This window comes from Copadichromis virginalis, linkage group LG16 (genome assembly GCF_057382275.1).
Source record: "Copadichromis virginalis isolate Kocher_CV1m ecotype Utaka linkage group LG16, C_Virginalis_male_GT1.1, whole genome shotgun sequence".
NCBI classification, from domain to species: Eukaryota; Metazoa; Chordata; class Actinopteri; order Cichliformes; family Cichlidae; genus Copadichromis; species Copadichromis virginalis.
Window position 1 is genome coordinate 26,641,559 of NC_140633.1, and position 25,151 is coordinate 26,666,709.

Consider the following 25,151-nt stretch of genomic DNA (forward strand, 5'->3'; position numbering starts at 1 on the left):
GAGGAAGAACCACAGATATATAAAAAAAATAAAAAATAAAAAACCCAACACATCATTGTATTTAGAAAATCAGGCACGTTTCTTTGCCCGCTATTTTAAATGAGTTCCCGTTTATGCCAAAGATGTAAATATTTTACACCCGCTCTGCACTGGCAACTAAAGACTTTACAGTACTCTGACACAAATGAAAGCCAACAGGGTTCAGGCAGCTGAGTATCAAACTATATTTATTGTATACAGTATAAGGACAAAAAAAAAAAAATTAAAGAAAAAGAACATTTGCCAACATCACCATGCAAATCTAAAATGTTTAAATTTGAAACGCAGGTGAAAATGAACAAGAACAAAAAAGGTTCCATCAACACACAAGCATAAAACAACGTTAATGTTTGGATAGACTTTTTACAAACGTATTCAAATTGGCAACATGTCATGTATGTATGTATGTATACAATGAGTGAAATACTTATTCTTGGATGAGATAAAATGTCTCTGATAAAAGGTGAGGAGTTTTTCCCCTTTTAAAGTCCTGGACAGGCATAAAATCAACTTTACACATGAAAACAACCGTTTTTCTGCTGTGCAATACCACCAACCACTGAGTTACAATAACTTTTACATCTACATTTTTATATTAGTCAAACCCTTTTATAAAAAGAAACCTTTTCATTTAGCATTTTTGGTCCAAGAACCTTACTGTACTACCAGTCAGATAAATCCACTTTGAAGGTAACAGTATTGAGGTAAACCATCCATAATGACGCTTTCCAAGCACAAGTATTTCTCCTGTTGAAGAAACTGTGCATGGACAGATTATTTCTAAATGTTCTTTTAAAAACGCGACTAAAATCTACATGAGAATAATGTCACAAAATCTCCCATCTATGAACAGATCACTACTGACTATCCCAGCAGCATTCCTCATAAGTACATGAATATTTAAATAGTCAAGTCCATCCTGAATATGAATTCTTACCATTATCTGGAAAAAAATTAAACAAATATCAAGAAACAGAAAAGAAAGCATGTCATTTAGCTTACTCAGACAGCTGAACATCACAAAAACCCCACAATGGTCCCGTCATTACAAACCATAATATGAGATGTACTCTGTCCTTATGAATTTCAAATCGGTTTTGGTGAATAAAACATTAAGTTACCTAATCTCAAAGTCTGTATTTGGCCCCAAATGATCATTATTATCCTTTTTATTTTTTGTTGTGTGAAGTCTTTCATTTAGGGAAGCACAGTCGATAAACCTAATAGAAAAAGAAAACTGAATTGAAAAGGAGAAACAAAACAAAACAAAAAATTGTTGACTCTTTCCACTTAACAGACTCCTCCCGTCTGTTGCTGAAATACATCAATAGTGTCTTCATCCTCCATCTCCAGCTGCAACAAAGACACGTGCACATTAGTCTCTCAGACCATGTCTTGACAGGAAGTTTTCAGTAATGCTAATAATATCATGTAGGCAGGTTTCCCTGCCTAAATTACCACTTTTAAATTACCATGTTAGGACTGTTTTGTTTGTCTGTCTTATCCCTGAGGTGTAATATATATTATTAGAGTTAAAACGAACACTGACAATTTGGTGCACAAAAAGAGCTTTCTGAAATAAACAAAATTTACACGTATTTTGTACCCTGTATGTGTAAAGCACAACTAATATTGGACAATGTTTCCCCGAAAGGTCACTGCAGACACTGGACTTTTACCATAATTCCACTTTTTTTTTTGATAGGTTTGAGGTCGTTGCACTTTGAAATGATTTCTACTGAACAATCCTGAGGTAGATACAACATCCAGTCTGTTCAATGTACCAGCTCCACTGGTAGCTAAACAGTTCCAGATCAACATGCTACAACCTGCATGTGGAACAGCTAGTAACAGTTCCTTTGTTTATGTCTGAAGGATGTCTCCTCCAGACATACTTCAGGTAATTCTGCTCAGAAACAGTTTTGTCTAATCTGATTAACATTCTCCTGGAGAACATTTGTGCATGTGGTCAGCAGAAAGCTTTTGTTTAGCTTTGCATGTCCTTTTTGGATGGCAGCCTCAGTCTACAGCAATACAAACTCATGAGTGTCTCCAATGGTCCAGCAGCTTCAAGTTCATGATGGGTCTATGCCTTGATGGGTTCACACCATCCAAACCAGCTTCCATTCAGCCAACCTCTTTGGTCTTTTCAGACTTTGGCTAACTTGTTGACCATTTGAACCGATGGTCTTGTAATGTGCAGCTGTTCAGGAATTTGTCACATACACAAATATAGGATTCCCTTTCTCAAATCTGCACTGAGCGTTTTGGACTTTCATTCTGCTTTTTGTCAGTCCAGTGGCAAAAAGCAAATGGTTTGTGAGAAAGTATGAGCTTTACTCAACCACAATTATTAACAGAAGGCTGGAAGTCTTTCAGGAAAGAAAATTTAGAACTGACAGCATCGCCAATTTAAAACAAAAATTTAAAAATGTGTTGAACGCTCGCTCTAGGTTAGGGAAGACAAGCTGCCTCAAGCAGAGTTAAAGTATCTTGGGATCTTATTCACAAGTGATGGGAAGGTGAAGCGTGAGTTGGACTGCTCGACTGGTGTGACGTCAGGAGTAATATGCGCTTGTGCTGGCCCATTAATAAAGAAATGGGCTAAGCTGAAAGGAGCTTTCAATTTACTAGTCCATCTACATGCCATCCCTAACCTGTGGTTATGAAATACGGGGTAGTGACTGAAAGAACAAGGTCACAAATACAAGTGGCAGAAATGAGTTTCCTCTGTAGGGTGGCTGATTTATGGCGTTTTCATGTTCACCACACACCCTCCGTCATGGGTGGTGTGTGCAGTTTGACGTCACATTGCCTGATGCACACCCACAGTATTTGTAGCGCCTTGACTGGTCGTCCGCCTCTCGACTTTTGCAAACTGGCACGTTGTGCCGCAGCTAAGCTAAAGACATGTGTGTACAGTCATTTAGGATTTTACAGTCATTTTGATGATATTCAAGTACAGAAGCTCAGATATATCATTCAGGAGAATACTGCACCGGGTTCCTGCACTTAACGGCAGGAAAACTGACTGTGTGATGATGATCTAGACTTCTGGGGGAAATCTACGTCGTAACCGGAACCTTTAGATTCTACCAGTAACTTCCCAAGTAGCTTGATGTGAACCTCCTGACAAATGTAACTACATGTATGGTTGATGCACCACGAAGTAACTGAATGGCTTGGAAGTAGGGATGGGTACCGGTGTCCGGTGCCATCATTCTGACAAACGGTAGTAACCAGACCGAAAAGCAGCGCACATTTCGGTGCTTTATTTCGGTGCTTTTTTTCCTGAGCTGTGATACACTTCTAGCCAATCATTTTACGTTTCCGAGGATAGTAGGCGGGCCCAGGTACGTACGTTCTTTTAGAGCAGAGCTACAGATTAAAAATGTCCAAGGCGAAGCGGTCAAAAGTCTGGTTGTACTTCACAGCAAAATATGCAAACTCAGCAGCCTGCAACAAGTGCTTTAAGCTGATACTGTGATACTGTCAAAGGAGGTAACACCTCAAATCCGATGAAACACCTGGCGACGCATAGCGTTTTTTTAAAAGCCCAGAAATGCACCGTATTTGATAGCTTGCTGCGAGACCTCACACCGAGCACATCTACTGCGGGTGGGTTGCCTGTTATGCAACATCCCCCAAAAACACGAAGAGTAGAGTCCTGGCCCCTAGCCCTGCCAGTGTAGCAGAAATGATGACGGATGATGATGCAGCAGCAGCCGTTCTTCTCTGCGCGAGTAGCTTAATGTTGTTCGTGTGTAATTTACGTTGAGTAGGCTAACCATGTTATTAAATGAATGCATGTAAGGTGAACTAGCAAACATCATAGCTACATGCAGCTGTCCTCTTGTTTGATGGCAGATACTCCCTTCACCCTGGCCAAAAAGGCTAAAATGACCAAAGGAAAAAAGTGGAAAACAGTTAAACATGAGAGGTTTTGGACAAAGTTTGTGTTTTTTTCCATTGTTTAAGCACTGCTTCCAGCCAAGAGTGATACCATATATGCCCCATAGCTGCAGAAAAGGCTAACATTGTTATCTTTTTACAAAAAACAGCTGAACATGAGAGGTTTTTGGACCAATTTTGTGTTCTCCATTCTTTAAGCACAGGTTTGAGCACCGGCACCGTTTCAAAAGTACCGATTTGGCACCGGTATCGGATAAAACCTAAACGATACCCATCCCTACTTGGAAGGTTACAGCATAGGGTTAATAGGGATTTTCAGTTACGTCATAAGTAACGATGTAGATTTCCCACAGAAGTCTAAATCATGCTTTAAAGATAAGGCAAGGAACACCGAAATCTGAAAGGATCTCTGGAGTAGAACCACTCCTCCTACAAAAGGAGCCAGTCGAGGTGGTTAAGTCCTCTCTTTGCAAGGCATGCCCAACTGGGAAGAGAACCCAGAGTAGCGCCAGAAACATCTTCCTTTTCTTTCTTTTAAATGTCAAAAAAGTTGCTTAAAACTAAAAATTATATTTTTATTTATCAGGCAAATAAACTAAATCCACATTTTAGTGGATTTATTATTTTTTCCTAATTTTTTAGCATTCTAAATATTACTGATTAAAAAGGTTTTACATCTTTATCTTTACTTATTTGGCCAAGTTTGCGCAACAAACAAAGAATTTGACTTTGGTTTACTTTACATTCAAAATATTTGTTAAGCCCTGTACTATTTCAGTGTTGCAACTATAAAGTAGCTAAACACAGAGCAGAAAAAAAAGTGGTCTTATGCTTCACACTATATAAACATATAAAACTGATATCCAACGCTGAATATCTTTTCATTACGCATAAAAATACAAGAGGACAAGTAGATCTTATCCTCCGATTTGGCTGTTACATGCCATTTTGCATCACTTTAATGACGACATTACAAATATCCAACCAAATGCATTAACTTTATGATTTATAGCTGTAAGTCTTCACTTTGAGGTTGTGATTGGGCATTTTCTGGAGAAGCTGAGATGTACAACTTGGCCTGAAGGCTGTACTTGTTGTGCTAGCATAAAAGACTTTCTAGTTAAAGAAAACAAGGGCAATGCTATTTTGCATCTTCAAACCTCCATAATGAACTGGGCCTTTAGTATTTTACCAACCTGTGCAGGTGTGTCCGTTTCATTAATTGGTTGTCCATCAAACCTAAACCTTATCTGCCGAATCGACAATCCCTGGAAAAGACAGAAAGGAATTTTCTCTTAGATTCTGCATCTAGTTAATCATTTACAAGGTAATACGCAATAATATGAGCAAAAAAGCTCAAAGGGCCCCATACCTGTCTTTCGCAGTATGCCTTCATTAGCTTGCTTAATGGAGTGTGCCTTTTAATTTTGAACTGTACAACCGAGCCATCCTGACCAGCTACCTTGAGGTTAATGTGGTCGTTCTCCGTCTTCACTCCTTCCTGCAACAAAAGCAAAAAGGTCACCAACAGAAACGTCCGGGAGTAAGCCCCGATTAGTTCAAAGTAGCAGCCAACCTAAGTTAGCCAACTACGTTTACAAGAAAGCGTGATAACGGAGGGAGGTAGGTTTCAAACCCAAAACCCGCACGCATACACACTTCCTTTCGCCTTCTCCCAGCGTTAGCATAGCAGGCTAGTCCGTGTTCAAACTGGCGCAGAAAGCCACAATGGCGCAAACAGTAAAGGGGAAAAAAACAAGCCATTCATTTCGCTAGCACTCTCTGTTACCGACATTAGCAAACATAGTTTAACTGAAAGGTATGCCGATAGGCAGGAGGCTGGATATGGAAGATACAGAACAGGATAGGCACAAACTGAGCTTAAAGCCAAAATATCCGCAAATTGAGCAACCTTTGTTTCCCCCGTCTACCCGCTCAAACTAGGAAACTGCAGCCTTTAAGCAGCACTAGCTTAGCAGAACATGCTAACGGCTGCTTGCAGCGGGCATAATGAGCACCTAAAGATGAACATGACCCAGATGTGTCTCTGTAGGAGCGCGGCACCGACCTTTGGCTTTTCTTCAGACATTCTGCTATTTCCTCCGGTATTTAAGAGTAACGTGGACTCCGGCCGATAATGGTGAAGCGGTTTATCAGCTCCTCCGGCTCTTTCGTTTGGCGAGGGAGCGCGCAGTGATATTTAAAATGTAATTCGACCAAAAACGTCACGTGATCCATTTTTCGTCGGGGCCGCGGATGCGTGAGCGTCCGCTAATTTGCGCACTCCCGTGACATAGGGGAAACAAAAGGGCCCTGATCAAAGAAAACGCGGGAGCTCAGGACAGAAGCTTTCAAATGGCAGCTAATTTACCACGGAAGCTGGCCACACTCATCTCATTACCATAGTAATTACATAGACTCGTTATTATTTATCCCTTGAATCCAAAAGTTGTATTTTTAATTTTATTAATCTTTAGAGATCTGCCATATACACTTAGGTCTTTAAGTTTTTGGATAGTCACACCTTTTCTTGTTATTATATCATGGATGAGCAGTGATTTTGCAAAGTGTTGCATAAACTGTTTTGTCAGCTTTGAGATTCAAGATTACAAATAAACATATCAGAGAGTTATCAAAAACTCTGAAAAGGACTAAAGTGCATGATTACAGAATTCTTTCCATGGATAAGAAAACCACCTCCACAACATCCAGCTAAGTCAAGAATGCTCCTGAGGAGGGACGTGTATTATTGTCAATCAAGACACGCCTTCATGAACGTAAAGAAAGAGGATTTAGTTTAAGGTGCAAGCCACTGGTTACAGTCAAGAACAAGAAATCCAGAGTAGACTTTGCCAGAAAGATTCTAAAACAGCCTACACAGTTCTGGAAAAAAATTATTTGGGCAGATGAAACCAAGATTAATTTGTACAGAAATTTGGGACTGTATAGAAAAATGTCTGTAATCAAAATCCACAGAGGTGGTGTATAAGAGCCAAAATTACAAAAATGAGTGATGAATCACCCCAAAACGTATTATCCGTTTTGTTATTGTCATGGTGGGGCTGGACCAGAAGACCAAACAAGTGAGCAGAATATTATTCTCAGGAACTGAAACATTCTTAGATTGCTTAATTTCCACTGTCAGTTGAGATATTTTGGAAAATTAACTTATTAAAAATATTTAGAAATTTGATTTGTTCATAGGCCAAAACATAAAAGAGCATGTGTGAGAGAGACAGAGGGAAAAAAATAAAACAACTAAAAAAATGTATGATTTTTATTTATTTATTTATTTTTTATTGGCAGATGATTCAGATGCAGTTCAAAAACATGCATTTTCTTTTGTTCAATAAAAAACGAAAATAATTCTGGAATGCAATAAAAATGGAGAAAAGGACAAATATGTTACATGAACTATTTAAAGAAAAAGAAGTGTTGAGCTGCAGACATGGATGAGTCAAATCGAGAATATTGTAACTGTAGTATGAAAGTGAAACTGCTTGTTACAGAAGAAGCACCACAGCACTCGTCAGCTTTGGACTTTTACAAACTAAACTGGGGATGCTTGCTTTTTCAAATTAAATTGAAATTAATGCATAAGAAATATTAATCAAGCAAAACAGTGCAGCATCAGGCTAAGAGTATTCTGAAAACACTGTCGCGCTGAAATCAATCAGACAGTCACAGTTTATCATGAGCTCCTTGTAGGTTGTATCTTCGTGTTACTGGCTTCAATAGGATCAACTTAACGAACGGCTGCTTCTCAATGATCATCCATACGGGCGTATGGGTTATCCTTCGACATACCTGAGAAGAATAATTGAAAAGAAGGATGTGTAATCAATAAAACTGAGTCCAAAATAGAAATTATTCAGGGAAGTTTGGTTTACATTTCATTAATGTGATTTAAAATCTAAGTCTTTTGACACTGAATTGTAGTTTATCAAATATGTGCAGTACAGTATTTCTCCAGTAGATGGCACTCAATGATAGCTTTTTTCCGCCCTCTTTGTGTAAATGGGTTTTTTAATTTTCACATTTTGTTTTCTTCTGCTCAGATTCCATTATCTTTAACTGTTCCTTAATCTATCTCATCATAGTGTTGTGGTTTATTTTTTTTTCTATTTTGCTGCTGTTTGATCACTGCGCATACAAACTGAGCACTTTCAAAACAAACCTCTCTGATAATCAAAATTTACATTTCATAACCCGTTTAAGTCAAAGGAGCTTGCAAAGAAAAGCGTCTGGACTTCTTTAAGTTGCTTGAAGACGTTTCACCTCTCATCCGAGAAGCTTCTTCAGTTCTAAGGTCAAATGGTGGAGAGTCCCAGATATAAACCTAGTGGGAGAGACCCCCACAGAGGGACAAAAGGACCCCCTGATGATCCTCTAATCGCCTGAGCCAAGGTGGGAAACTGGGCGTGGGTCCCAATCAGCCAGAGTTTCGGGTGTGTTCATTGTGAAACCTGGCCCCACCTTATCATGCGAATTCCTGAGGTCAGATGGCCCAGGATGTGAGTGGGCGTTAAGGCGTCTGGGAAGGGATCTCAGGATCTCATCTTCTTATCCTCCCTCGCTGGTGTCTGGTCACCAGCGAGGGAGGATAAGAAGGACAGACGCAACAACATTGTCATCCCCTATGTAGCCGGTGTATCAGAGAAACTCAGGAGAGTTTTCTCCAAGCATGACATCCCAGTGTATTTCAGACCCAGCAACACGCTCAGACAGAAACTGGTTCACCCGAAAGACAAAACGCCAAAACACAAACTTAACAATGTGATGTATGCTGTACAGTGCAGCGAGGAATGCTCAGACCTCTACATTGGAGAGACCAAACAGCCACTTCACAAGCGCATGGCACAACATAGAAGAGCCACCTCCACAGGACAAGACTCAGCAGTCCATCTGCATCTTAAGGATAAAGGACACTCTTTCGAGGATGCCAATGTTCACATTTTGGAAAGAGAGGACAGATGGTTTGAAAGAGGAGTGAAAGAAGCCATCTATGTCCACTGTGAGCGACCATCTTTGAACAGAGGCGGGGGTTTACGACACCAACTCTCTGCCATCTATAATCCAGTTTTGAGTTCCCTTCCCAGACACCTTAACGCCCACTCACATCCTGGGCCATCTGACCTCAGGAATTCGCATGATAAGGTGGGGCCAGGTTTCACAATGAACACACCCGAAACTCTGGCTGATTGGGACCCACGCCCAGTTTCCCACCTTGGCTCAGGCGATTAGAGGATTATCAGGGGGTCCTTTTGTCCCTCTGTGGGGGGTCACTCCCACTAGGTTTATATCTGGGACTCTCCACCATTTGACCTTAGAACTGAAGAAGCTTCTCGGATGAGAGGTGAAACGTCTTCAAGCAACTTAAAGAAGTCCAGACGCTTTTCTTTGCAAGCTCCTTTGACTACGATGACCTGGATGACTGAGAACCTTCACAGACATAACCCGTTTAAGCCACACAGAAAAAGGAATTAGTCTCACCGTATTTGTGCCTGATTTCATCGTGCCTCATCTGCATTTCTGACCTCCTGAGAGGGAAACAAAGACAAATTGTTAGGCAACAGAGGACGCTGACACTGTCACATGACACTTATTTACTTATTTTAGTTTATGAAGTAGAAAGCAAAATTTTCACAGAAAAAAAACCTTTCCTGCCTGTCAATCTTTTTTGCTCTTTTTTGGCACCGTCCAATTAGTCTAATTCAATTATAACAGTTGTGATGAAACACAAAGCCAAACAGTAGTGCTGGATTCCCAGAATATTTACTTTTCCAGCATGGTGTCCAGGAGCAAAATGAACCAGCACCCCGGGAATGAGATCAGCCTGCTGTTTATCTAATGAAGTTAAATTCATTTTCAATCTCAACAATAAACACGTGACATTATGTTTCTTATTTTTTGATGTAACATCAATGATTTTATGCCGCATAATAACGTAACACATTTAGTTCCTTATGGATGAGTTCGATTTTTACACACGATTACCTTAAAAGTTTCACATGCCAGTGTTTAAGTCACTGGTTAGGTTTGTGGTAACATATACTACAGCCTAAAGTAACATTAATTCTATGTTTAATGGCTAAAACTTGATAGTTGAGATTGATTGTACAAATAACCTGTGAATGTTCATGTCCATCAAAAGGATAAATGTTAAATTCGGTTTAAGACTTAGATGACTAATTAATAATCTGGGCGACTTTGTGAACAATCTTCATGTTTCATAACTGTATAGTTATGAAAAATGTAGAGTCTCTGCTTCTGTGCGAAGCAGACATGGAGAGCTACAAAAGCTTTCGTGGACTAGTGCCTCTAGTGGCCATAAAAAATGAGCAACATCAACCTGCAGCAACAGATAGAGCGATGGACCGTGGAAGAAGAGAGCCTGAGAAGGTAGAGATGTCCTGGGCATGCCCAACATCACAAGACAGTTGCTGGCCTGGAGCCCATGAAGAAAAAGAAACAGGGGAAGGCTGTGAAGCACCTGGCATGGGTTTTTGATGGCGTTTGCTCCAAAAGAGCAAAGAGCCTAACTAGATTTATTTCATTATCATTATCAGGGTGTGGCGTCAGAGGAGGCTGACCCACACAGCTGATCTCTATTACTTAATCATGCCTCCCCTATATGAGCAGGATGCCAGGAGTTGATGAGAGCTGTGTGCTGCACTGGAGTGAGGCAGGTGGAAAGCTGCACAAGCAGGAAAATTCAATAACATTGTAAATAAAACCTTTGCGTGCCTTGGGTCCTTTATACTACAGTATATGGATCAACTTACTCAAGACCTTACACAGAACTTAATATTTTGCCCATCTGAGTCAGGCACAGTAGTAAGGTTTCAGTTAATCAGACACTCTGAAATTGTGTTATATGCGTGAAGATTTAAGTTAAAACACATACTCCACAGACATTCACCTCGCTTTCTGGCGGTCCTTCCTCAGCCGAGTTTGTCGCTCCATCTGCATGTCTTCTCTCTTTCTCCTATTAAAAAGACATTTTTGTTTACATCAATTCACCACCTTTATGTATCTGCACATAGACATTTATATTATATATCAAATATGAGCATTTGCTTTTAGCTTTATACATTTACAGAGCAACAAAATTGAAGGCAGTTATAAAATCAGAAAGACCAAAGTTACTGCAGCCACAAATTCTGGCAGCCTTCTGGAGATAGCCGTATCAGCCTAGCCTCACAGAATAACAACCCATTGTGTTCCCATCCTCCTCGTCCTCCTCCTCCTGCTTCTGCTTACATTTTGATCCAGATTTAACAGTGAGCACTTCATGTGACTTAATGCTTACCCAATTTTTTCACACTTGCAGCAGCAGAAGCAGCAAACAAGAATAGCGATGATGATAATACCAGCCAGCACTGACACGGTGATGATCAATATCTGGAAGTTGACTGTAAATCAAACGTGGACACAAGGACAGCGTAAAAAAAACGCCAGCTTGCATGAGCAAATCTTATCATTAAGTAAACATAGCAATGAACTACTAAGTGGAAAAGATGCTAATGTATTTTACTCAAAGATGATTATGATTTATGAAGAAGACCTGCACCACAAAACAGGGGAAAAACGCACACTTATAAGTTTTTCTTTCTTGGCTGACATGGTACATTACAAATTATTTTTCTTACTGGTTAATCTTGCAGTTTGGGCTTTTTTTCACTTATTTGTTCAAAGTCTAAAATGTCATAAATGTATTTTACAGACAACTTACAGCTGCAGTAAGATCTTCAAACTGAACTCAAAGTCCAAACTCATATATTCATTTTACCGTCCAGCAAGAAAATGAGAAAGTCATCACAACTGAGAAGCTTTCCTGGACAATGTAAAAAAATATATTTCCCCCATGCAAACATCACGCATTAAATAATAATAGTAACAAGTGTGTGTGTGCCAGTCTTACGCCAGCATAGCCCCCAACGTGCATCATTCAGTGGACAAACGCTGTTGGAGGGCAGGATGCTCTTCACCGGGTATTCGATGCATTTTTTGGTTGTTATGCACCACAGGCACTGCAACAAACACAGTCATAAACAGTTACATTTTATCTTATAACGTCCCCTTTTTATGGCAAACATTTACAGGATATGTTTTTGGCTGAACTGCAGGAAACTTACTGTCACATTCTGCAAGCATTCATCACAAGTGGTGTTGGATTTCAAGGCACAGGGAGCTGAAACAGAGAAAAGCTATGACACACACCTACAAGAAGTAAACTAATATAACCCTGAGAGAATTTAACTTTCTGTGACATATTAAGGATCACTGCAACAAAAGAAGTAACGTTAGCCTAACTGAGGCAGGCAAAAGAAACTTTTTCTTTTGTGTTTGTGTGTGTGTGTGAATACTACAAGAATATGTATAAAGCCACTGAGGATTATCTTTACATTTGCTTCTACGATCACGATAAGTCCACTGTGTAGATGTCATGTGACTGCCTCCTGACCCGTCTCTGGCACTCCAAAACAAAGCGCTGCACTAACACATACAAGAAGAACAAACTTACTGTCCGCTGGAGCAGGAGTCGGTGTTTGCGCTGTAACTGTAATAATACCGCAGGAAATTAGGACAAAAACAAAGGCGGACGGGCCGTACATGGTGACACGAGCGCTGGACTGCATGGAAAAAACAGAAAGGCTCGAGAGGAGTGAAGCTGAACCCCTGGTTTACTAGCGGTGACGTCACGAACTCCTGACTCTGGTGTCATCAAGCAGCTGCAGGGTGACACATCTCATTGAAAAACATGTTTTATTATTGGGAGGGAGAGCGGAGAGTAAGGACGCACTGTGCTCATTAGCTCTCTGAGACTCAGCACATACCAGAAAAAAAACCCACTTATATTATTTATACTCCGTATCTGACAGACATGGAAAATCTTTACCACCTCGCACCACAATGCTTGCATTCATTCTAGATTCAAGCTTCTTATCGTATAATATTGACGTTTTAGTGAGCTTTATTGGGGTTTTGTTGTGTTTTCTATCTTCTTTAGATTAATTTTGTGCCTTTCCAAGCTATTCTGCTATTGTAACACCGTGATTTCGCTGTCATTGGGATAAATAAAGTATTTCCTGTCTTCCCTTATCTTTTAAAACTTTGCAGATTTGAGTTTATAAAACAAAAATACAAGCAGAAAATAATTTATGGTGTATAATTACGGACTTTAATACGACTTTACTGACCCCAGCACTACCAACCAGCAGCAGTCCCATCTATCTATCAGGTTCTACTAAGGATTAGCTGATCACCAGCAAGTGTGAGCACCTCTATAAAAGCATTACTTTTGGCAGTTTGCTGCTCTCAGGTGTGTATTAACAGAGTGGAAGCAGGAAAGAAATCAGTATTGATCTTAGAGTAGCAATCTGGGGAAGGTTATTAGACCATTTCCAAGCAATTTAAAGTTCATCATTCTACAAAATGTTATTCTCAAGTGGAAAATGTTCAAGACGATTGCCAATCTTCCGGTGCCACTAAAGTCACTCCAAGATCAGACTGTGTAATCCTCAAAGAAACTGCAAAAATCCTAAGAGCTACATCTCCGACTTGACAGGCCTCGGTTAGCATGTTAAATTTTAAAGTTCATGGCAATACAATTGGAAAAAGACCGAACAAGTATGGCTTGTCTGGAAGGATGCCAGGAGAAAGTATCCTCTCTTTTAAAAGCACATGGCACCACAGCTTAGCTTTGCAAAGTTGCATCTGAACAGACCACAAGACTTCTGGCGCAATGCCTTCAAAACAGACGAGATTAAAGTGGAGATGACTGGTCATAATGCACAGCACCACGTTACTTGAAAACCAAATACAGCATATCAGCACAAACATCTCATACCAGCTGTCAAGCATGATGGTGGAATGGTGATGATTTGGGTGTGTTTTGCAGCCACGGCATCTGGGCACCTTGCAGTCATTTATTCGACCGTGAACTCGTCTGTAAAGTATTCTAGGGTCAAATTTGAGGCCATCTGTGTGCTACAGAGCAGGACAATGTTCCCAAGCACAGTAAAAAATCCACAAGAGAACAGCTGAAAGAGAAAAGGATCAGGGTGTTGCAATGGCCCAGAAAAGTCCTGAGCTCAACCTGATTAAAATGCTGTAGCGGGACCGTAAGTGAGATGTGGTAGCGTTTTGCAATATTTTCATGTCATAAAGTCTCGTCTTTTCTTTGGTTTGTGTTTTGTTTCATCTCCATGTGCTGTTTTATCCCCCCCCCCCAACTGGCCATGGCAGTTTGCTGCCCTCCCCAAGCCTGGTTCTGCTGAAGGTTCCCTCCTGTTCATAGGGAGTTTTTCCCTCCCACCATCAGGAAAGAGTTTACTCACAGAGAGTGGGTCTTTACCTTACAGTATAAATGTTGTCATGTCAATATGTTGTCAGGTAGATATGATAAAAGACAAGATTCAAACAGCTTTTGAAATACAATAATTTATTAAAGCATCTTTAAATTCTGATATAAAACATTTTCTGATTCTTCTTCAAAACAATCAGAAATCTCAGAAATACAGTCATCATCGATGGCAAGATCAATCTCTGGTTTGGCCGCCGGCAGCTGACCAGAGCGCCTAAAGTGAGTATGATTGGAGAGCTATGGAAGACAGTGATGTAATGTGAGGTAAATACTAAGTTTAATATGTTGCGATCGCATCATCCTATCATGAACTATACTGTAGGTTGGCATAAGCTTGATTCACTTGTGTTCTTTAACAATGGCATAAGCGCAGCAAACGTCTTCTGGTTAGTGAGACAGAAACTCAGCGAGTTGGGTGCTGAGGGCAACACACACAGCAATTACTTCAGCAGTGGCGGAAGCTGAGAAACATGACACAGAGTGGCTAAAAATCAACAGTAAGTTATGAACAGCTCGTCCGCTTCTGAAACACATCAGTTTTTCTGCATCGCTCCGTCCACAAATAACAGACACAGAAACTTACTACAAAACTGCGTCACTGCATTTCAAGAACACAATTCGCTTCTCCCAAACAATTTTTACACTTCAATAAATAAATAACCCATCCTCACATGGCTGCTGACATCGCTTAAAAACCCCCAAACAAACAAACAAACAAACAAACAACAACAAAAATCAGAGAAGGCGTTTTCATGTATGCTTTGTCAAACACGTCCGCGAACATCAGCTTTGGCTTTTACATACACTCAGCTCAAACATGACATCAGCTCGACTCAGAGTGCCTGTTTGAGGACAGAAGCACAAATATTATGACCGATTTATTCATCATCGCCTTATGAGACAATACAGTGTTTATAGACACTGTGGTGCAGTTGATATTCACATTTAATTTCTCGTTCTTGTCTTACACGAGGCAAACTGCAGTTAGAACTGCAACTCACCATTTTATATTATGATCCTGCAAGGCCACGTCTACTCTTAAAACTATTACAATAGCCACAAGGCAAAGTGAAGAGGCTAAACTTTCTGCTTCCTGGGAGAATGACAGTTATTTTACACAATAACCTGAGGGAAACTCCATTTTAGGGGAACATTCATCACAACGGATTGCAGTATTCAACAGAATAACCGCTTTTAAAGGTGCCAGTTCAGTCAGTGTTTGTTTTCCATTGCAACACATTTACGACCTCTAAATGGGGAAGAAAAGCGCTATAGTGGCAATCAGAGAGTTGAACTGTTGATTTTGCGATGAAATTTGGGAGGAAAGAGCACGCGAGCTCCTGCGAATTAGCCTGTACATTAAAATAAATCCGTGAAAGGACACCTGAATAGCTTTTCAAGTAACGTGAGAAAGGACCAGTGTAAAGAGAAATGCGATCAGCTGACATTTTCGGCGACTGCACGGAGGGCGGCGGCACACCATCGCTTGAATGGTTCCCACATGTGCTTCAAGCAGTAAAGAATCAACATTGTGTCATGGCAGAAAGGAATCTTTCTGAGTGGAGATTGCCCGTGTTGCTACGCTGCTCAAGTCAAAATCTCTGTTGCCTTTCCTTTGCCAGGTGTCGGTGGCTGAGTGCGTGCTGTGGTCCTGCCCAGTGGAATCACCTGATCCAGCTGGTTCCATAACTGGATACAGACTTCACACTGCAGCGCTTCTTCACGATCATGTTTATGTAAGCTTTCATGATCTTGGTGATCTCTCCAACCTGCCAATATACAGATGAAAGTTATTTATTTTTAAAAGCTGCACTAAAAAAGTAATGTTTAAATTAAGGGGAACCGACTCCTCTTTGTCTGGAACTGTGGCCCTTTTGTTCTCGCCACAATGTTTTATCACTCTTGGAAAAGAAGCTCCCGCTAATGAAAACAAAGAGGACAAACATGTGTACCTGCGGGGTTTCAAAGAACATTTCTCTCTCATCCACAGTGATCTTGTAGGTGCAGGGCTGTGGAGCACCAAAGAAGATGATGTGTTCATAAGGAAAGGTCTCCAGAGGCTTTGGCTCCCCTCGTTTGTAGACGGACACATTCTCAGCACTCACACTTAACCACAGATCATGTGGAAATCCTCCTTCTTTGCACTGCCAAGACACGAAAATACAGTATTATCAATTGTCAGTTTAATATTGCAGGCTGATAATGAACTAGGCAGACTGGGTATAGGCCAGATATAATGATAACCCACATATATACAGTTTCTTTGCTATTATCGTTATAAAGTTTTGGCGTTTCAGCTCTGAGTTACATTCAAATCACACCAGCTAACCAAAGGCATCAGTATCATCTTTGGAGCTAAGAAATCCCACTGATGTTAAGGCTTTTTTTTACGAGCTGAAACAATGTAACAGGTCAATGTCAGTGTTCCTGCTGGAGAAACATTAATTATGATGATGTAGGAAAAGCAGTAGCAGGGCGATTAATCACACTTCAGTTTTCAACTTCAAAGAAATCATTTCACATAGTGAAGTGAACAAATTTTAGATTTTAAGAGAAAGAAAGCGCTCGATCAATACTTAGCATCTACAGGGTCCCATTGTTAATGTATCGGAAGTAATAATGCAGGGAATAAAAACTCGGACTGGTCCATTACTGACAGCAATGCGGTTTAAGATTTAAGCTTACCTCAACATCAAACAGTGTGGATCCATATCCAGGCCACTCTTTGATGATAGTCATATATTTGAGCATAGCCTGGTGCTGGTCCAAACCGTTGAGGCGGGACCATTTCTCCATGATGCTCGCCCTGGTTGCAGACATCTCCTCCTTTATCCACATCTCCAGCATCTGCTCCTCCTCCATGCGCTGCTTCTTCATGGAGCCCGTCTTCAGCCCGCGACGCAGCGTCCCATCGAGGAAACTGGTCCTCCGACGCTCCAAAGTTTGGCCTGACCCCGAGGCTCCACCCACCTTGGTAAACTGTAAGATGCGATTGCGCAGGCGACCCACGGGGTAGATGTTTTCCAGGTTCCACGTGACTCTTGTTTTGTCTCCATACAGAAACTGTAGGCGGAGAGCGGCAAGGTGCTGCAGGGTCTCTTCACGGGCAGGGAAGTGACCCCTGGTTAAACTCTCGTGGGCCTGAAGGAAGACGAAAAAACACAATGATGCAAACTATGCACTTGATTTTCTCTTAAATAAACTAGAATATGAATGGTTAAGCATACCTGCTCAAACATGAATGCAAACTCTACTCCTTCCTTTGGCATGCTTTCCACATCCAAGAAACAGTAGAGTTTGAAATATAGTTTCCATTGGCCTTCATCCTGGGCTTCCTCACTGCCAGCCAGTCTGAGGAAGAACGCATAAAACTATCACTTTCACATCTGTTTTTGTCTATCACTGCAATATCTTCTTTTCTTCTCATCATGTCCTGGACATAAATGTTTATGTACCTCTTAAAGTGTTTGCATGATAAAACATATTATCTGTTAAAAATGTATCCATGTGGTGTAAAACATACCTTTCAAATTTAGCTAAAACATCAGCGACAAGGACCCTGCTTTCCACCGCTTTGTCAACACTGTTGTTGTGCTCAAAGAGGGCAAACATGTTCCTGCTGTCCTCCATTGCCAGACCTCTGATTAGCTTCTCCACCACCTGAACAATAAAAGACAAAATTAAAACCACGCCTTTAGGGCACATTAGTATGGCTCTTTCCCCTGCTGTGCATGCTAAGGTAAAAAAAAAAAAAAAAAAAAAATCCCAGCGCCGGCTTGCAGAGAAACCTATGTTGCAACTGCAAATCGCTCACCTCTCCAGCAGTGGTGTGGGAGTTAATAGAAATCTTGCAGGAGCCTCCCCCATGGCAGTAGACTGTGGTGGTCATTTCCTGTCTGTTAAGCAGTGCAATAATTTCCTCTTGGGAAGGAACAAATTCTCTGGTCTTAGTCTTCTTCAGAGACTCACCAATGAAATGGGCAAACATTTCGATTTCTGTGCCTGGGAACAGCTCCTTAATCCTGAGGAAACAGAAAAAGAGAGCGAACAATAAGTTTCAGCCAAAGTACATCTTCCCATTGAGGTTAACTGAGCCACATCCATGATGGAAAATTTTACATGTTTAGAAACCACAAAGAGATACTTAATATAGGGAGTATAAAGTCTGCAGGACAGGCAGTCAGCTCCGAAGGCCCTATAACTTTTACATTTTTTATCTTAAGTCCAACTATGGGCCTAACTGGACCCGCAACATCAAGAACATTGATATGGACATTCTCACTACCAGTTTGGACAATGTTCAGATTCCGGACTTCTATTCTACTCCTGATGATTTGTTGTTATATTATAATAATTGTCTACGCACTGTCCTTGATTCTCTGGCTCCTGTAAAAACCCACTCTGTTTCCTTCACTCGCTCTGCTCCCTGGTTTACCTCTGACCTCCGAGCTCTGAAGGCCAAAGCTCGGCAGCTAGAGCGTAAATATAAGAAATCTGGTTTAACTGTTGATTCAGAAATCTATAAATACCATGTACTTCAGTATAAAGACTCCATTAACAAGGCCAAACAAAGCTTCTACTCTGGTATTATCAGTTCTTATGAGGGTAATGCTAGGACTCTGTTTTCAGTTTTCAACAAACTAATTCAACCCCCCAACGCTTTACCACCGCACTTCTATTCCTCTGAAATATGCAACTCCTTGATGCTGTTCTGGACTACGAAAATCGATAACATCCACCAGCAACTCAGATCGAATGTTGTGTCTACGCCCTCTCCAGAACCTTTTCTCCTTTTTGAGCCGTTTTCCACTTTTCATCTTCCTGATTTATCTGATATTTCCGAGTTAATATGTAAATCAAAGCCTGCCACATGTCATCTTGACCCCATGCCCACGGGACTTGTGAAATCCTGCCTCTCTTCTTTACTCCCACTCATCTGTGCTATCATTCACTCTTCTCTCACCACCGGTATCGTTCCCTCCTTATTGAAGACTGCTCTAGTCACTCCTATACTGAAAAAACCTTCTTTAGATCCTAACAACTTTAACAACCTCCGTCCGATTTCCAATCTACCCTTCATTTCTAAGATACTCGAAAAAGTGGTTGCAGCTCAACTTCATTTACACCTGGTTAATAATAACATCTATGAGAGATTTCAATCTGGTTTTCGCTCATGTCACAGTACCGAAACTGCTCTACTTAAAGTCACTAACGATCTCTTAATCGGAGCTGACTCTGGTCTTCTCACCATTCTCGTCCTTTTAGATCTGAGCTCTGCCTTTGACACCATTTCTCACTCTGTCCTTCTAAGCAGACTTTCCTCTCTCGGCATCTCTGACACACCCCTCGCCTGGTTTCAATCATATCTCCTCGACCGTTCCCAGTTTATTCAACTAAGATCATTCCGCTCTCGCCTATTCCCCGTCACCTCTGGTGTACCCCAAGGCTCAGTTTTAGGCCCTCTTCTCTTTATAATATACATCCTCCCTCTAGGTACCATCTTCCGCAAATTTGATCTTCAGTTTCACTGTTTTGCTGATGACACCCAGTTATATCTCTCTTGCAAACCTGATTCCTCCCTCCCACCTTCTTCCCTTACAGAATGTCTATCCGAGGTAAAATCTTGGTTTACCTCTAATTTTCTAAAGCTCAATGAGGATAAAACTGAGATCCTCCTTATTGGCACCAAATCCAACCTTTTGAAGGCAAACCATTTCTCACTCACCATCGATAACTCCACAGTTCTCCCTTCTCCTCAGGTTAAGAGCCTTGGTGTCATCCTAGACAGCACACTTTCTTATAAATCACACATCAATAACCTCACCCGTTCTGCCTACTTCCATCTACGTAACATTAACAGATTGCTTCCTTCTCTTTCCACCCAGTCTACGTCCATTCTTGTACATAGTCTTGTTACCTCCCGTAGTGACTACTGCAATTCTCTTCTGCATGGTCTCCCCCAAAAATCCCTCCATAAGCTTCAACTGGTTCAGAACTCTGCTGCTCGCATTATCACCAGAACCCCCTCCTACCAGCACATCACCCCTGTTCTTCAGGAACTTCACTGGCTCCCTGTGAAATTCCAGATAATTTTCAAACTTCTTCTGCTCACCTTCAAGGCCCTTCATAACCTCGCTCCTTCTTACCTTTCTGACCTGTTAACCACCACTTGTTCTGCCCGTTCACTTCGTTCTTCTTCTTCTGTCCAGCTTACTGTACCTTCCTTCCGCCTCACCACCATGGGAAGCAGAGCTTTCAGCTGCTCTGCTCCCAGGCTGTGGAACTCTCTGCCCCCTGAAATAAGAAATATTGGTTCTCTCCCCCAGTTTAAATCCCAACTCAAAACTCATCTGTTCAAATCTGCATATTCACTGTGAATCCACTGTTTGTTCATTTTATCTTGTGCTTTATTTTATTGTTCTTATTCTGCCATTGTTTTACTAAGTGTTTTATCCTATTGTAAAGTGTCCTTGGGTGACTTGAAAGGCGCTCATAAATAAAATTTATTATTATTATTATTATTATTTTGATCTCAACTCCAGACTCAACTCTCCTTACTGTGACACTCATCTCCTTTACAAAATCAGAAGACACATGAACTCAAAACAACCTTCTTGGTGGTTTTTCCCAAGAAAATACGTGTCTCCAGCACCACATTTTAACATGAACACCCACACACATAAGCACTCATAAAATAAAAACAATATCAGTCATGCTGTCACGGCTGGATGGTTTGCAACCAGGTGTTAATTTTTTCTCCCTGGAACATGCCCATACCGTTTCAGGTGAAACTTGAGGTAGCGTAGGATGCCTCGGCTGGGCAAGAAGGTGCAGCTCATACAGGTCAAGAGATGCCAGTGGGCGCGATTGGCAGGACTGTTTGGGTGCGGGACATGATTGGTTTGCTTGATCAGCTGACAGTAAACCTCATCCCTTAATGGCCTCAAGTCTTGACAGGTCTGCAGGATTCCCTGGATGATTGGCACAGGGTCAGACACAGCCTCCATCTCCTGCAGCGAGTTGAAAATCTTCAGGGCCTCATCCTGCAGGCTGGTGTAACCCTTTTCTTTTTGCACTGAGGGAGACAGAAATGGGTAAAGTTACCTTCAGCCTCGATACTGAACTTGCTCAGTTACCTTAAGTAACCAGTTATTTTACAACTGAGCACGTTTGAATAGTTTTAATGTATTTAAAGTCTAAATTAATGTGCAAGATTTGCAAGAAAAAAAACTGCTTTATATCCTAAAATAGATAGTGGCAGATTCTGCTACTTACTGAAGAAATATACAACAATTTAAATTTTAAAAATCCATGAATAAAGGTACATTTTTCAACCAAAAACTGCTCAGCACTGAATATTTAAAATTTCCTGATTCTCGACAAGCAAATTCATCGACTGCAATAGTTTGTATGCAGCAGCTACAGGACAGCGCACTTACAGTGGATGCTGACGTCTCCATAAGGCAGAGGTAGAAGAGGGGAGTGCAAAGGATGCTGGGTATATCTCAGGATAGGGTTCCTCCAGTATGTCTGCTCCACTGCCTCCACGTTCAAACTGCTCTCCTGGTAAGACAGAGGAGCAGATTAGTAATCTTACCTTTCAAATCATCGATTTTTCTTACATAAAAGAAAGTTTACGCTTGATAAGAAAATAATAGAGCAGCAATAACGGCGATGATGCAGACTATCACTGCGGTAAATCGAGTACATGGCCAAGTGTATGTATGAAAAAGAGACTCAAACAAGTACTGAAGCAGGAAAAACTTAGGCCAAGAGAAGATCACAGCACACAGATAGTGAGTACAAGTACCTCACTTTATTACAGAGTGTGTCCTTGCCAGAGGTTTGCATGACTGAAAAAAGTTTGATTTACAAAAATGTCAATGAAATGTGATGTAGTCTGTAGTCAAAATGGGGGAAAACAGTAAATACCTTGATGTCTCTGATGAGTTGCTGTGTTGGAGTTTCAATGGGAACTTTGCTGTCTATGGCAGCCTGTATGGCATTCGCCCACCTCATGGCTTCATTCAGCATTTTGGTGTAAAGCCGATAAGAGTGTTTACGCCCATGGACGATTATATTCCAGTAACCTGGGTGAGAAGGAAAGATAATCATGCACAAGACAACAAAGTTTCAGTAAATAAACCATAAAGGCTAAATTGTGCACATTGGGGTTTATATATTTTCTTAAGTGTTAAAGCTTAGGACCCAAGGATAACTTATGTTTCTATAAGCATTAATTTATTAAGATGACACTGAAGTAAGTTTAACTGACCAGTGTCCTTGAAGACTTTCTCATCTGGCTGCACCACGGAGCAGAGGCTGTTGAGGACCAGTGTTCCCAGTTTGGAAGCACTACGCTCCGATGACTTGTAATAGTCCAGAGAGTTAGTGGTGAGAACAAACCAGCGCTTCTTCAGCTTCAGAGAAGTGCTTTTGGCTCCAGACTTCATCTCTTTATGGAGCCAGCCTGTGGGGGTAAAATAAGAAATGACGGCTGAGTTGTAATACCTCCAATATTCTGTTCACCAGACAATCACGTAGCGCACAGCTGTTAAACCAGCACATATAAGAGGGCTGTCAGGACTGATCTTCCATCAGTGAAGCACAACGCATCATCAGAGCCCGCCATTGTCCAGGTCACAACCTCCTCAGACCAAAACAACCAGCATACAGTTTGAGACGCAGCAGAGTGGGCAGTTTGATCATACACACAACACACTTCCATAGTCAAACTGATGGCAAATAACAAAGGAGGACCACCTAAAAAAATGTGATAAAAGTGTAATATATATTACAATAAGATGTGCAGTCTCTCTGTATATTTAAATTTTCATATTTCTACTTTTTTACTGGGGGTCTTGTGACTTTAGCTTTGACTCTAAGCTCTGCACATGTGGATGTGTACAAATGGCAAATAATCTTATCTTATCTTATTTAGATAGATTAAATCCAATATCAAAATCCTCTTACCTCTGACTATAAATTCCTGTCCATCAACCCTAGAGTCTCCCTTAGATTTTTGCAGCAGGCCTATCCAGTGGTGCATCTCCTCGGGCGTGTCTGTGTTGCAGTGGATCACTCTGTTAGCCGTGATGATCACAAACGAGTTTGGTCTGGGAAAGAAAACATAGCAAAATTGGGTTTTTTTGTCCTTGTTTTTGTTACTCATGTATCTGCTGTGGGACCACAGGCCAGGGTTTTAATACATATATGCAATCAGGCAGGTGTTGGGGAAAATTGCTCATTTCTTACCTGTCTGGGTTGTCTGACGCACAAACAGAATCAATCAAGCCAACATCTAATGTGCCCTGGACAGGGAAAAATGGTGTTAATGGCAATAATTGTCAAAAAATGTGTCATTACTACAGGAGTATAATCATCTTTATATAAAAATATATGTTTTTAAATCTAGCAATCTTTTAGGACCAAAGAAATGGATGGTGGTATGTGCACTTTTCTTCTTCAGTTTAGATTACTATATGAGCCAGAACTGGACTGCTATGCGATTCAATTTCATGCTTCTTCACTGTTGCAGAAATACGGAGTTGAGGCTGGGGCCCAGGCAGGAGAGAGGTAAAACAGCACTAACCACTGCATTCTTTGGGTTGGCCTGTTCGTGGTGCATCTCCATGAGCTGCTCCGGACTGGCGCTGTGGACCCGACTCAGCACATTAAACCAACCGCTAAATGGGTCAGAGGGAGTTCGAAAAGCAAAAGTCAGCAAAAGTGTAATTGAAAATGACACCGTGAACTTCCACTGGCAACCACAAGGGGGAACTTTATTTCTACACATCAATTTTAGAGGTGAAAGGAAAACACTATTTACAAAATAGCTGCAGTTTGTTCTGAGAAATCTGTGGATGTGATGTACCTGGCATCTTCAGGAGACTCTGCGTAGATGTGGTACGTCCTCTCCTCAGTTACGATATTCAGTGCATTTTCCTTCTCGTGATTGTCCACTATTTCCCTGCACAAACAAAAAGAGTAAACCATTACTGCATGTGGCTATGTTTGTTTCAAGCTGGTAACAATGAGTTCAATCAAAGCTAAAAAATAAACAAATCAAAAAACAGGGAACTGAGTCTTACTTGGCTGCACGGATGTCGATGGTGCCTTTCAGCTTCTCTTCGCTGTCATTCTCGAAATACATGAGCTTCGACTCGCGCAGAACGAACCAGCGCATCTTCCAGTTGCGCCGAGACAAAGTCGACATTCCTCCTCCTTTCTTGTAAAGCCAGCCAGATTTGAGGGAGTCCTGCTTTGCGCGGAACCACATGAAAGTTTCGTCTTTCAGGACGCACCAGCGACGGCGCCACGGGATCATCAAACCACCTGAGAGGTGAGAAAAGGATGATAATTTATTTTGTTTACTGTGAAATCTCTCTACGACAGATGGAGATCGCACAACTTTGCGCACACAGAAAGATGCATCCCAAAAACACAACGCATGAAAAGCTCCCTCAGTGAGTTAAACTTCACAGCCCTCACATAAACCTGAAAACATCAGCGGAAAACAAATGCGTAAAATACAAAAAGAGCCTTCAAGAAAACTCACAAAATGGACATTAAAGCTGCACAAAGACAATGTGCATGCCTGCTGGTCAGTGTCGTGTTTTTATTAAGTCTACTCACTCTTCATGTAGAGGTAGCCATGGAAATATGGAGGCCCGGTGCCGTTCAGCAGATTCACTCTGCCATTACAAACTTCTTCATCTGTGTCAACATATCCATCATTGTCCTCATCGCTGTCAATGAACTGCAAAAAAAAGACATCAGCATTTGAATAGATTAGACAGACTTTTAAACTGAAATCTTAAAGTAATAATTA

At 41.1% G+C, this 25,151-nt stretch overlaps 3 protein-coding genes across 5 annotated transcripts in view; all 3 read right to left on the reverse strand.

Moving 5' to 3' along the window:
* Positions 1-210: 210 nt before the first annotated feature.
* On the reverse strand, positions 211-6,162 carry sumo3b (small ubiquitin like modifier 3b). The gene is made up of 4 exons (XM_085434147.1): positions 6,020-6,162; positions 5,324-5,452; positions 5,148-5,219; positions 211-1,392 (listed from the first exon to the last, which is right to left on the reverse strand). The coding sequence occupies exons 1-4, from the start codon at positions 6,038-6,040 to the stop codon at positions 1,330-1,332; spliced, it is 285 nt and encodes a 94-aa protein (XP_085290273.1). The 5' UTR covers positions 6,041-6,162; the 3' UTR covers positions 211-1,329.
* A 1,056-nt stretch (positions 6,163-7,218) lies between these two features.
* pttg1ipb (PTTG1 interacting protein b) lies at positions 7,219-12,659 on the reverse strand. 3 transcript variants are annotated; one of them, XM_085434148.1, is made up of 7 exons: positions 12,479-12,655; positions 12,090-12,145; positions 11,876-11,984; positions 11,264-11,366; positions 10,874-10,939; positions 9,445-9,491; positions 7,219-7,758 (listed from the first exon to the last, which is right to left on the reverse strand). In XM_085434148.1, the coding sequence occupies exons 1-7, from the start codon at positions 12,591-12,593 to the stop codon at positions 7,715-7,717; spliced, it is 540 nt and encodes a 179-aa protein (XP_085290274.1). In that variant the 5' UTR covers positions 12,594-12,655; the 3' UTR covers positions 7,219-7,714. The 3 variants fall into 3 exon arrangements, 2 of the variants coding, with proteins under 2 accessions (XP_085290274.1, XP_085290275.1); XR_014915512.1 differs by lacking the exon at positions 7,219-7,758 and adding an exon at positions 10,304-10,399 and having other exon boundaries at positions 12,479-12,659; XM_085434149.1 differs by lacking the exon at positions 7,219-7,758 and having other exon boundaries at positions 10,859-10,939; positions 12,479-12,658.
* Positions 12,660-14,381: 1,722 nt separating this feature from the next.
* Positions 14,382-25,151, reverse strand: part of myo10l3 (myosin X, like 3) — a 60,014-nt gene continuing 49,244 nt past the window's right edge. Inside the window, exons 26-41 of the mRNA XM_085434151.1 lie at positions 24,956-25,079; positions 24,412-24,655; positions 24,195-24,290; positions 23,913-24,006; positions 23,576-23,631; positions 23,294-23,436; positions 22,596-22,790; positions 22,253-22,410; positions 21,760-21,883; positions 21,098-21,395; positions 18,135-18,342; positions 17,844-17,980; positions 17,548-17,671; positions 17,006-17,461; positions 16,273-16,464; positions 14,382-16,089 (exon numbers count right to left, since the gene is read on the reverse strand). Coding sequence (XP_085290277.1) covers positions 15,985-16,089; positions 16,273-16,464; positions 17,006-17,461; positions 17,548-17,671; positions 17,844-17,980; positions 18,135-18,342; positions 21,098-21,395; positions 21,760-21,883; positions 22,253-22,410; positions 22,596-22,790; positions 23,294-23,436; positions 23,576-23,631; positions 23,913-24,006; positions 24,195-24,290; positions 24,412-24,655; positions 24,956-25,079 — 2,754 coding nt within the window. The 3' untranslated portion in view covers positions 14,382-15,984. The remainder of the gene's footprint in view (positions 16,090-16,272; positions 16,465-17,005; positions 17,462-17,547; positions 17,672-17,843; positions 17,981-18,134; positions 18,343-21,097; positions 21,396-21,759; positions 21,884-22,252; positions 22,411-22,595; positions 22,791-23,293; positions 23,437-23,575; positions 23,632-23,912; positions 24,007-24,194; positions 24,291-24,411; positions 24,656-24,955; positions 25,080-25,151) is intronic.